Source organism: Danio rerio, chromosome 1 (assembly GCF_052040795.2).
Source record: "Danio rerio strain M-AB ecotype USA chromosome 1, GRCz13ab, whole genome shotgun sequence".
NCBI classification, from domain to species: Eukaryota; Metazoa; Chordata; class Actinopteri; order Cypriniformes; family Danionidae; genus Danio; species Danio rerio.
Genome location: NC_141021.1, coordinates 10,799,685 through 10,813,698, shown reverse-complemented (window position 1 = coordinate 10,813,698; position 14,014 = coordinate 10,799,685). Strand labels below are relative to the sequence as shown.

Here is a 14,014-nt window from a genome sequence, read left to right as displayed (position 1 = left end):
CTCATTTTTGCCGTAACTCAAGTCAACACTTTTGACTTTTGTCATTTGGGCTAACTTTACCATTTTCCATATGGGCCACATTAGGTTAAATTCAGATTACATTTTGCCAAATCTTTGCCTTAAACGGCCCATAAATGAATTGGAATCTTTGGCCCTTGTTGCCATTGTACAGGTGAGCCACTTCAGGCTCACGCTCATTTTGTCTGGGCTGAAAGAAGACCACCAGTGCCACATAACTGCCTTAAGTGGAAAAACAGGGGGTTAATAATTCAGGCAGTCTAATAATTCTGACTTCAACTGTATATGCAGGTTATGCTTGGAAGAAGAGCTAGGCGGATCTTTTTTAATAAAAATAATGAACTTATTTGCTGTAATTTCTAGTGAGGGATAGCTAAATCTATTGTCTGTACCTTTTTGTTAAATACACAAGCTGCACATTTTATCCAGAGATAAATTAATTTATTCCCCTGCATGGAGGTTTTCGGATTTTTCATGTAAATTAGGGATGAGAACTGCACGTAATTCTTTTCACCTTTATTGTACAGTTGCAATAACAGGGCCTCATAACACAGAGATTATCATCTAGCATTAGAGGTAATGCGTGGGCAAACAACGAGACGTTATTCCGACAATTAGGAGGCTTGCGGTGCAAATCCGACTTTGAGATATTCATTTCTCTTGTGGAATCACTTTTAGCGTGGGTGAACTTGAAAGGGGAAGATTATTGTGTCATATCTTCTAATAACAACACGCAGCTCGAAGCAAATCTCTTTAACATCGATAATTAATACAACAAAAGGATCTATCATCTTTAGGAGATGCGTAGTGTGTGTGAATTCAGTTGAGGATCATAATATTGACATTCATTCTGCTTTATTAAACCTCACTCTTGTAAGGGGATTCTTCCCAGCAAACAATTTTGTGTTTAATAGACGTCTAATAGACATCTGACGTAAACAGCTTGGCTAAAACAAGGCTAAACTAGTCATCAAATAGACAGATTAGACAGACTTTTTATGTGTAGTCATTCATTTCTCTTTGTCTGACAACTAGTCTAGTTTTGGCCTATTCTTAGTCTATTAGATTTTCACTGATAGCCCAAATTTAGCCTTATTTTAGCCAGGACGACTATGTTTAGATGTGTATTAGACATCTATTAAACATCTTTTAAAACAAAAAAAGCTTACTGGGATCTGTGTACTTGACGACTAGTCTAGTTTTGGTCTAGACTATGTTTAGACGTCTATTAGACATCTTTTAAAAACAAAATGTTAGCTGGGATCTGTCTATTTGACCACTAGTCTAGTTTTGGTATTTCCTTTGATGTCTATTAAATTTTTTTGACAGCCCAAATTTAGCCTTGTTTTAGATAAGATTTAGACATGTATTAGACATATTTTATACATCTTTTAAAAACAAAAACAAAAACAAAAAAAGCTTATTGGGATCTGTCTATTTGACCACTAGTCTAGTTTTGAGTTATTCATAGACATCTATTAGACTTACACTGACAGCCCAAATTTAGCCTTGTTTTAGCCAAGACGACTATGTTTAGATGTCTATTACACTTCTGTTAGACATCTTTTAAAAACAAAAAACTGCTTCCTGGGATCTGTTTATTTGACCACTAGCCTAGTTTTGTTCTATCTTTAGATGTCTATTAGATTTTCACTTACAGCCCAAGTTTAGCCTTGTTTTAGACTATGTTTAGACGTCTATTAGACATCTTTTAGACATCTTTTAAAACAAAAAATGCTTGCTGGGATATGTCTATTTGACCACTAGTCTAGTTTTGGTCTATTAGATTTTATCTGAAAGCCCAAATTTAGCCTTGTTTTAGACCATGTTTAGACATCTATTAGACGTCTATCAGACATCTTTTTTTTAATGCTTGCTGGGTTAATAATCAAGAGTGAAAACACGTTTATAGCCTATTTACAGTAATCCAAGGATTTTATAATGCACTGAAAAAAAGCTTTTATTCATTCAATTAAAATAAATTAGGGTAATGGTTTCACATCTAAATTTGATCAATTGAGCCAATAAAAAATAAATAATTTCCCTTAAACAATTTTTTTTTAATGCATGAAAGTACAAAGCATATTGAGCTTTTGATTACTATGCATGCACTGACCTGTGTGAATATAACCTTAAAATTTTACATCAGTCAAAATAGCTCTTAGCTGAACTCTAAATCAAAAATAATAATATTTAACTATGTGACTTAACTATGTTTAACTATGTGTTTGAACTTAAAATTAAGTACTTGAATAATGAAACAAATAATATTAAACTGAAAAGAAAGATACATTTTAATTGAATGAAGAACTGCTCGAAAGTTTTTTTTTTCAGGGTATTGTTGCTCATAACAAAACTGACTGCCTTCCCTTTCATTCATTTAATTTTCCTTCAGCTTAGTTCTTTTATTCATCAGGGGTCACCACAGCGGAATAAACCGCCAACTAATCCAGCATATGTTTTACACTGAGGAAGCCCTTCCAGCTGCAACCCAGCACTGGAAAACACCCATACCCACTAATTCACACACATAAACTACTGACAATTTAGTTTATTCAATTCACCTATAGCGCATGTCTTTGGACTGAGGGAGAAACCGGAGCACCCAGAGGAAACCCCACACGAACATGGGGAGAACAAGCAACTACACACAGAAATGCCAACTGACCCAGCCGGGACTCGAACCAGCAACCTTGAGGCGACAGTGCTAACCACTGCCAGCCTTCCCTTTATTGAATCAAATTAAATTCAGTCAGCAAACATCAAAGGCATTGAGAATCGACTGAATCAAATGATTCTTTTGACTTCACTTCTCCTTTTCTAAGCTGCGGTGTCTGTTGTCTAGGCCTGTGGGTAAATGCTTAATTTCTTTCCGCGTCAATAATACACTGTACTGTATGAAATTTACTTATTTTATATTAGACAAAACAAAAGTTAATTTTATTTTTTTTTTTTCGGAAAAAGATTAAACTGCTCACAAAGGCTACATTTAGGCCTATTTGACCTGTAATGTTGTGAAATACTTGTTTTTATTTCAATAACTATTTTTCATTTGTTGTTTCCCACATAGCAGAATATCTCTGGCCCAGCTCTGGCCAACACAATCCGCTTTTGCTTGGCCCACATGCCACAGTGAATTACGGTACATGACTGCAAGTCTGGCTTCCAGACAAGGGCCAAACATGGACTCGGCTAAGTTAACCCATAACTGAGCCTGAACTGGGCCAGATATGTTGGTGTATCACGAATGCAATGAAACTGATAAACCCATGAATCATTGCGCTTTAGGCGTGCTATCTGCATGCTTTTTCTCAACCTGATTGGAAGAATTTTTTTTCTTTTCTTGAAAATAATAAAAATGTATTTTAAATGTGGGTCAAGATAGACCAAACTTTCATATCAGTTATTACCATCTGGGCCAAATACTACGTTACATCTGGCCCAAGTGTTGGGTGCCGCCTTTAAGACGGTGCCACCTCTGCCAAACCAGGTCCATGTTTGGCCCACATGCTGTATGCCGGATGAATACCTGCTGTGCTAGATTAAGGCCAAATCAGGGCCAGAATTCTTTGCTACCTGGATTTATTATTTCCCATTACCGTGTTGCAGCTGGAATGGCATTCATTGTGTAAAACATATGCTGGATAAGTTGTCGGTTCATTCCGCTGTGGCGAGCCCTGATGAATAAAGGGACTAAGCCGCAGGAAAATAATTGAATGAATGTTGTTTTATTAATATAGGCCCATATAATAAATAAATGTATTATTTATTTTTAGTTTCACATAATCTTTTTAAAATCTTCATAAGATGTTTATTTGTGGCTCTAGGGTCAAGATGCTAAAAATATAATATAGCCTTTATTTTTTAGTTTTAACCTATATGATTCTTGATGTGAACATTTTTACTTTAATTTATTTTAACGTTAGTATATTAGATTGAGTTGCCATCTGCTGGACAAATGGCACATACACATATGAATACTACATTTTCTATTGTCTAAGTCATTATATTCGTGCATTTGCATATATTATTTTGAAATTTCAGTAATTAAACTTTCTATTTTATTTATTTTTATTTATTTATTTTTTTCAAATTATTTGAATATTAAGTTTTCCTATTTCGTTTTTAGGTTCTCAAACAAATCAATCCAATAAAATAAATTGTTTCCAGACCAGTAGATGGCAGTAATGAAATAACTGGAGAGAAAGTAAAGAAAGCAGAGAAGAAATCATTATTTTTAACCGGCTCTTTGCGAGGCTTCATTCAAATCAATTCGCAAAGTGATACAATCTACATAAAGAGTCAAAACTGAGATATGGGTGAGAAAATGCAATTTACATCACTTTACCACACACAAACAAAAAAAACAAATCATCAAAAATTCCGCTGAAGCTTTTTTTTTGCGAGGACCAGATTGAACCAGTGAACCGGTTCACTGTAATGATCTGTCTTAAAGAGCCGATTTACTAAGTGAATCAGATTCTTATCGCTACCGTAGGACACGCACAACAACAGCAACTTCATAAGACATGAAATATCCGTAACATTTACCAGCGCGCTTGACCAGAGCATGTTTGCCGATGTAATGTAGCCTGTTAGACACCAAAACCATATAGCATCAGATATTTTTTCTGCATAAGAAGTAAGTATGCATTTAATATGTTGTGTGTGCTGCTGAATGTTTCATGTAAGGCTCAGTCTTGTTCATTTTGTGCAACAGATATATGATGTGTGATGTGCCTGGAAAAATGTATGCAATGCGCCATTCATTAAAAATAAATAAGTGGAAAGCCAATACACGTTAGCGTTAGCATATATATTTTTTAGCCACACATGAGAAATGCATTTACATTGTTAATACAAACATTTTTGTGCCTTTCTTTCTTTGTGTCATGTAATGGTGTCTGGCTTGGCACGGTCTTTTTTTCTGAAGATTGGAAATTAAAATAATATTTTCATCAATGTGCTGCAGAGGTTTTGTGATTATTCTAACATGAGAATATTCCTATACCGGGGTATTTAGGAAGCACGGCGTGTGTTTGTATGGATTGTGTAGTTTAACTTGTTTGTTGGACTCTGGTCTCTGCATTATCTAAAAACTGAAATGAGATATGGCCTGTCAATCAAATATTTAGCTTCTATGCTGTTGCTGAACATTCGTGCTTTTGTCTTAAACGTTGTGAGCACCAGCCTTGGCCAACAGTTGTACACAAGTAGGTTGGTTTGGTTTGGTTTTATCAACTTAAAAACAAGATTAGTACTATCTAACTGACTGTAAACAATGCTGTGTTTTGATAATCACTGGCTGCTAGTATGATTTTTTTGCCTATTTAGAATTAACAAAGAATACTTTTCTGAAATGATATTATTAAGGGGAATGTCTGACTATCTGAATATAAAACCAGCTTGGTTATTTTACTCTTATAACACGTTTTATCATTAAAAATGTAACTATCTTTGCATGCTTGATTTTTTTCATTTTGGAAATAAGGAGCAAATAGCATGAATCTCTCCGTAGAAGAGGTACGGTATCAAATCTGATTTATTTTCTCTCCAATAGGACTGCTTCCTCCAGTAGCCACTTCCCTTTGTAGTTCTTCTTTCCTATAGTTGCAGTTGAAAAAAGTTACTTAAGAAAGTCCCTGATTTATGGTGCCGTCACTGTGGTTTCTTGCAGAGACTGAAGAACTGCTGATACCTGAAAAGATTTCTCATTAATTAAATGATTTGGTTATCAAGTCTGTAAATGATTTTAATGATGTTGCATGCAAATAAAATAAAGAAAATGCAAATATTTTTTTATTTTATTTGCTAGCTTCAGATATAGAAGTATAATCACTGTTAAGTAGGACATTTCGGCATCATACAACACACATTGTCAATACCTAAAAAGGTTTTAATAACAAATTGAGGCATATATAACATATTTTAACAAATTACAGACATGTCAGAGTGCCCAATTTGGTCATCCAAGTTTGAGGAACCCCCATCCTGAAAAATTAAAGACCCATCAAAATAAATATTACATATTCATTCTAAAATATTATTTACAAAATATTTATATCTCTGTAATAAGTTACATTGTAAAAAAACAATCTATTTCTTTATGTAATACTATATTTACCCATTCACATATTTGTTTAATTATTTTTATAACTTTTTATTATTTATTTGTTTAATTTGTATTTATCTGCTTCCATTATTCATTCATTTGTTTATTCAATTAAATTATTTTGGATTCTTTATTTGAATCTTGGCACAGTCGCATTTTTTTGCTAATTAATTTATGAAAAACTTAATCATTCTAATCCCAGTTTTATTGATTTATTTGTCCCTTTAATGCTCTTGTGTTTTATTTATCTTTATAAAAATGTTGGTTTAGTAAAGGAAAAGTGTCAGCAAATTAATAGTAAACAAATGACTAAATATTAAAATATTAAGAATATATATATATATATATATATATATATATATATATATATATATATATGTGTGTGTGTGTGTGTGTATATATATATATATATATATATATATATATATATATATATATATATATATATATATATATATATATATATGAGCAATATCACACGAGTAGCTTAGTGCCCCCCACCAGTGCTGATATACAGTCATATCGCACTGCTACAAGTGTGATATTGCGTTTATACAACAGTTTGACGGCATAATTGTGTATATAAAAACAAAATCAAACATAGAGCGTCTCAAAAACCCTTTTGTATGAGGAACTACTTTCTTCCGGATTCAAATCATAAGCTGACAGTTAAACAGTTGAGTGTGCATCTTTTAAACTTTAGATCTGTAGTGTCTGCTTTTTGCTGGCTGTATGTGGGCGGAGTAATACACAAAGGGTAAAGAGGCTGTAGGAATTCTGATATTGCAGAATATTGCATGGCTATCAGCCAATTAGATTTCAGAACCAGAAAGAACTGTTGTATATATATATATATATATATATATATATATATATATATATATATATATATATATATATATATATATATATATATATATATATATATATATATATATATTTATATCATTTAATTAATTAATTAATTAATTAATTAAGAGTTTAAAAGCATTATCCATTGTTTGTTCAGTTTAAAAGGATAGTTCACCCCAAAATAAAAGTTTACTTTTTATATTGCCCTCAAGTAGTAAGATATTTTGAATACAAAAGAAGATATTTTGAAAAATGTTGGAAACGGGTAACCATTGTCTTTCATAGCATACAGTGGAAGTCAATGGTAACTCGTTTTCAAAATTTTTCAAAATATTTTCAAAATATCTAGATAATGCTGGACATGGGTAATCACGGAAATGTTGGAAATGGGTAACCATTGTCTTCCATAGTATGCTCTGGAAGACAGTGGTTGCCCAATTTCAACATTTTTCAAAATCTGTTCTTATGTATTGAAAATATCATACCACTTGAGGGTAATAAACAAAAGAAGATATTTTGAAAAATGTTGGAAACGAGTAACCATTGTCTACCATAGCATACTGTGGAAGTCAATGGTTACCCACTTCTAACATTTTACAAAATATCTTCTTTTGTATTCAAAATATTTTGCTACTTGAGGGTAATAAACAAAATAATATATTTTACATACTATGGAAGTCAATGGTTACCCATTTCCAACATATTTTAAAATATCTTATTTTGTTTGTAACTATAGAAAGAAACTCACTAAGGTTTAAAACAAGTAAAGGATGAGGAAATGATCACAGAATAACATGCACAGAATAACATGCATAATGCATAATAAGGACGCAGTTTTAGCAAACACTTTCTCTTTTCTTAGCGATTAACAGTTTTATTGATTCCTACACAAAATACAGAATCTCTTTACAGAATCGAACTTCTAGAATCAAACCCAAACAAACTAGTCCCCAACTAAGGCTTTGCGGTCACGCTATAATTACTGTAATTCCAATTAAAACCTTCGATATAAAAAGTCAAAGCGAGACAAAAACAACAAAAAATAAAAAACCTCACCTTCTCTTATCTTTATCTGCAGGCATTTGAAATGGTGTCCTACGAGAGACTCACCCCCGAGGAGGTTCACTTCTCCGGAGCTGCATTATTGGATAATGACGAGTCGACAGACGCAGATCTAAAAGAGGGGGACCCAGAGCTGCCCCTGCTGCCCCAGAGCCCTCGCTGCTCCATCACTGCCGCCCTGCTGACCCTCGGGGGGCTCATTGTTGTCCTCTCTGCCGTCTGGCTGCTCGGGACCTTATTTTGGATCCACAATCCACCCTCTACAGAATCCCATAGGCCCCCTTCACCCAAAAGCCAAAACGGAACAGGGCTGCAGCCGGAGTCCTGCTCTCAGGTGCCTGAAGGGTGGAGGTTTGACTGCTATCCTGAAAGAAATGTGGTGGTGACGGAGGACATGTGCCATGCTAGAAACTGCTGCTTTATTCAGAGCTCACGGGGCAATGTTTCGGCACAGAATGGAGTGCCATGGTGTTTTTACACTCCTGATTATCCGTCCTATGAGCTAATGTCTATTGTTGATACGGAGATGGGCAAGGTGGGAAAGCTGCTTAGGAATAAGAAGACATACTATCCCAAAGACATCGATGCTCTGCAGCTGGAAGTGCTGTTTGAGGAGGACCACAGGCTGCGTGTGAAGGTCAGAGCGTTGTTCCTGTGATTAAGATTATTAGTTGTGGATAGAGTACTTAAAAATCGTACTCCAGTAAAAGCCCCATTAGCTGCTCAAAAATGTAGTGCAAGTAGAGTAAAAGTATCTTGTAAATATTACTGAGTATGAGTAAAAAGTTGGCCTTTTAAAAGAGTAGTGAGCATTACACTTTTAAAGTCTGATGCATTTACTGTACATGCAATTTGTGCATGTGTGTGAAAACGTAATATTCTGTAGTGCATCATACATCCTTCATACAGTCTAAACAGTCTCTAGGTCATTGTGTGTGATGGTTTTGGACATCCTCATGGACACTTTCAATTCTTTTAAAACTGTTTGCAGCATTTTTGAAGCGTTCATGTCCTTAGGTTGTTCTGTATGATGCGATTGAGCCGTGCGGTTTGATTGCACATGAATCACAGGGACTGATTGTTGTACTTTAGCCAATCCTCATAGATAAGAAAATATAAAATAGTGACTGCAGGTTGAAGGAGAATAGTAGAGTAAGTGCCGATACTGCACTAAAATGTACTCAAGAGAATGTAAAAGTACACATTTTTAAAACGACTTAGTAAATTACAATTGCCGAGAAAAACTACTCCATTACAGTCATTTGAGTATTTGTAATATTTTACATTACACCACTGGACATACTTTAGATACAGAAAAGTTTTTACATGTTGTGCACTGATGCATAAAAAAGTGAGAATCAGAAATGTTATTAATTACTGTAGGCTTGTCATACATATTAATATATAGTTTTATTGTAAATAAAGTGCTATCCAAAGCAATGCATTGTTCACATTAAGTCTTATTTGTTTTATTTCAGCTAGAATAAAAGCATTTTAAATTTTTTAAAAGCCCTTTTAAGGTCAAAAATTTATAGCCTCTTTAAGCATTTTTTTTTTCAATTGTTTCCAGAACAAACCATCATTGTGCATTGACTTGCCTAATTATCCTAACCTGCCTCTAACCTAGTTACCTCTTTAAATTACCCTTATTTAGTAAAATATGATGTACTGTAGATAAAATAAATCAGTTATTAGAAATGAGTTATGAAAACTATCATGTTTAGAAATGCTTGACAATATCTTCTCTCCGTTAAACAGAAATTAGGGGAAAAAATAAACAAGGGAAATAATAATTCTGACTTCAACTATATATAAATAAATAATTGTAATTATTACTTATTTTAAATTATTTATAATTACTTTTAACAAAAATACTATATGATATTTTTTCCTGTGTTTATTTGTTCGCTCTTATTTTAGTTTAATTATTAAATAAAAACATATATTTTTCATGTTTTAAAATGCTAAATTATTGATTTTTACTTATTAAAAATATATCTTTGTATTATTGACGTTAATAATTAAATAATAATTATTTATTAATATTATTATCCGTTCAGAAGATTGTCTCAGTGACAATATAATAATTTCTCAGAGGGTATCCATTTATTTTATGAATAATACAGTAAAAAAGAGATATGTTGTAATATTGTATTGTAGTTAATTCATTTTTTTTTTCTATTTATACATTTTAAAGTGTTTATTATTGTCATGGTAAAGGAAAATACAGGCATTACTTCTGTTTTCAGTGTCTTTCTAATATGCTGATTTGCCATTTTATTATTATTATTATTATTATTATTATTAATATTATTATTGTTGTTGTTGTTATTATTACCTTTATTATTATTATTATTATTATTATTATTATTAAAGCTGAAAATATATATTTTTTTCACAAATCTTGATTTATAGAATGATTGAATGATGTAGAATGATTTATATGATTTTTAAGTCTTTTTTATTTGTTTGGCTTAAATGTGACATTTCAAAACGAATATCCATTTTAACTGTGCATTATAATTATAAAGACCAATTTCACTTGTAGAATTTAAATCAGGTGATTTCTTGTGAAAATCTTTTGTAAGGTGAAATCTTTTTTTAAGTGTTTTGTTTTAATTTATGTAGACAACAAAGTATTGACTTTTAACATGACAAACGCCAGCTTTAATCTTAATTTTGAAAACATTTTCAGACTTTTTATGTTCTCATAATATTCCTGTTTCTCATACAGATAACAGACCCGACTGAAAAGAGGTACGAGGTGCCTATAGATGTCCCTGTGGTTCATAAAAGAGCCTCAAACCCCTCGTACACTGTAGACTTCATCAAGGAGCCGTTTGGACTAATAGTCAAGAGAACGCAGACTGGAGCTGTACTGTAAGTCCACAACACAAACACAAATACACAGATCTGCCTTTCAAATTCACAGAGTAGTTTCAAGCCATCACCAGAAAACTGGCCAACAAGGAGATCTATAATGAATGCCAGAAGTAACATGTATGTTTCTGTGCTGCCAGGCTGAACACATCCATCGCTCCTCTCTTCTACGCGGATCAGTTCCTCCAGATGTCCTCATCTCTACCCACACGTTTCATCTACGGACTGGGTGAACATCGCTCCAACTTTCTGCATGACGTCCAGTGGAACACTCTCACCATGTGGGCTCGAGATGTTCCTCCAATGGTAACTTGACCTTTGTTCGTTCAAACGGCCTTTCCCATTAGGAGAACTATTGGTGACCGTAGTGGACTTCTGATTTGTTTGCAATGCAGGAACTGGGAATGCTATTTGGGGGAAATAAATTAGCGTCTACTTCAGAATAAGATCTAATCCAGCTGGAACTTCTGTTAAAAATTATTTGTAGCATTTATTCTTAACCTAAATATTCAGGACAACCAATTTGTATTACAGTGTACAAATAACAATAATAACATTGAAAAGATAAAAAGATGCAATCAGATTTGGAAAGTATTTTTTTTTATAAATATTCAATCAGCATACACCTATATCATTGTAGAAAAAGTCGACTTGCACTAAATTTTCTCTCTTCCCGGATCTTTCAGGAGCTCACCAACCTCTATGGTGTCCACCCTTTTTATCTTTCCATGGAAGCTGATGGAAATGCACATGGATTTTTCATGCTCAATAGCAATGCAATGGGTGGGTTCATTAAATTTACATTCAGTTATTCAGCAGATGCTTTTGTCCAAAGTGACTTGTGAATTGAGGAGGCATTCAGTAATTTAACAAGAACAGGCAATACACCCATGAAGTGCTGATTATACAAATGAACTGTTAGTGCTCAGAGAATTAAGTGCTTGAGTACGGAGGGGTGATGTTTCATACATTGCAAACAGTGTACCTCTTCACAAGCATTGAAGCCAAGCAATGAGTGCACATACTCTAATTTTATTGTCATGTTTACAGTATGATAAGTCTTGCGTTTTATTGTGTTAATGCACCCAGTTAAGATTATTATCTTGAATTTTTATGAAAATCATGTAATTGTATTAAGTTCTATATTTTATTATTCATTATATTAATTATTCTATTTATTATTAATCTTGTAAACATTAGTTTCAATGGCTACCTGCCAAAACATTCTGCCTGATGAAGGATTGGTGTGCTTAGATGATAAGTTCATGCATTAGAAAAAATACAAAAGACCATCATATCAGATTTACATCAGCTCTCATGAAACTTTGAACTGATTGAATTGATTATTTGTGTTAATTTGTAAACCTTTATGATACACACTTAATAAGAAGAGTGCTTTGTGCGTTCATTTGGTGTTTTTCCCATGAATATTTGTGGTTGTGAATGTCAGGTGATGTTTTGGTCTAAAATCAGTTGCTGAAATTTAGATTAAAGCTGGCATAAAACCGACTTCACAGTCACCTTTTATCCTCTATTATTACTAATATTACAGTAAAGCAACTTCTGAAATGTTTGTGCATTTGGGTATTTATTCAGTTTTGGATTGTTGAGGGGTAGATAGTTGTTAAGGTTTTTTTTTTTTTTTTTTAAAGCTTCCATTTTTGCAAAAATGTTTAAAAAGTTGGATAATCAATAATAACAATAAAAATAAAAATATATAAATAAACATTTTTACACAACAGTTATTTAAATTATTATTATTTTTATAATTCTATTACTATTTTCTATATATTGAGGAAAATGTAATTAGTTATTTACACGCAGGGCCATTTTTTTATCAAAGTTAATATTTAGCCGACAATATTTTGGTAACATCTTTTTTTTTTTCTTTTTTTTTTATTTATTATTTTTTTTTTTATGAGGTGGGTTGTTAGCTCAACCCTCAGTCTGGAGGACCAGGACATACAGTTGATGTCAGAATTTTTAGCCCCCCTTTGAATTTTGAATTTTCTCTTTTAAATATTTCCCAAATGATGTTTAACAGAGCAAGAAAATTTACACAGTATGTCTGATAATATTTTTTCTTCTGGAGAAAGTCTTATTTATTTTATTTCGACTAGAATAAAAGCAGTTATTAATTTTTTTAAGAACTATTTCAGTGTCAAAATGATTAGCCCCTTTAAGCTATTTTTTTTACTTGATAGTTTACAGAACAAACCATCGTTATACAGGGTGGGCCATTTATATAGATACATCTTAATTAACTTATTGGGAATTTCACAAGAATAAACAAGGGTGTGCTTGGTTTTAACGTAACTTAATTTTTTTCATGAGTTATTTACAAGCCCCCTCACATATACTAATGTGCCACAAACAGGACGTTTATAGCACCAACCATTCCTATCTTATTAAGGTGTATCCATATAAATGGCCCACCCTGTACAATAACTTGCCTATTTACCCTAACCTGCCTAGTTTACCTGATTAACCTAGTTAAGCCCTTAAATGTAATGTGTACACACATACACTACGGACAATTAAGCTTACCCAATTCACCTATAGCGCATGTCTTTGGACTTGTGGGGAAAACCAGAGCACCCGGAGGAAACTCACGCGAACACGAGAAGAAAATACAAGCTCCACACAGAAATGCCAACTGATCCAGCTGGAGCTCGAACCAGCGACCTGCATTAAATATAAAATAGTTATTATATATAATTATAAATTATATATATAAACTATTTTATATTTAATGCAGGTAGCTGGTATATATATATATATATATATATATATATATATATATATATATATATATATATATATATATATATATATATATATATATATATATATATATATATATATATATATACACATACATACACCAGCGATCCCCTATTATATATGTGTTTGTGTGTGTGTATATATGTGTGTGTATATATGTATATATGTGTGTGTGTGTGTGTATGTATATACAGTATGTATACATACTATAAATAATAGTAAAGTATAATTAATACTTTAATAATACTAATAGTATAGTATAGTATAGTATAATTATATACAAAAATAAATAATTTCATGGTTAAT

At 32.6% G+C, this 14,014-nt stretch overlaps 1 protein-coding gene across 26 annotated transcripts in view; it reads left to right on the top strand.

The window, feature by feature from the left end:
• Positions 1–4,283: 4,283 nt before the first annotated feature.
• The window catches only part of gaa2 (alpha glucosidase 2), a 28,619-nt gene continuing 18,888 nt past the window's right edge, over positions 4,284–14,014 (top strand). For 11 of the 26 annotated variants that reach the window (XR_015476255.1, XR_015476253.1, XR_015476252.1 and 8 more), the window contains exons 1-5: positions 4,284–4,337; positions 8,061–8,681; positions 10,779–10,924; positions 11,065–11,230; positions 11,611–11,707. Coding sequence is in view for 6 of the 26 variants with exons in the window: in XM_087236712.1 (XP_087092838.1) it covers positions 8,070–8,681; positions 10,779–10,924; positions 11,065–11,230; positions 11,611–11,707 (1,021 nt within the window). In the remaining 20 variants the exon portion in view is untranslated. Of the gene's footprint in view, positions 4,338–4,495; positions 5,628–7,844; positions 8,682–10,778; positions 10,925–11,064; positions 11,231–11,610; positions 11,708–14,014 lie in introns of those variants that run through there. The other 15 variants (XR_015476251.1, XR_015476249.1, XR_015476248.1 and 12 more) reach the window with 4 other exon arrangements.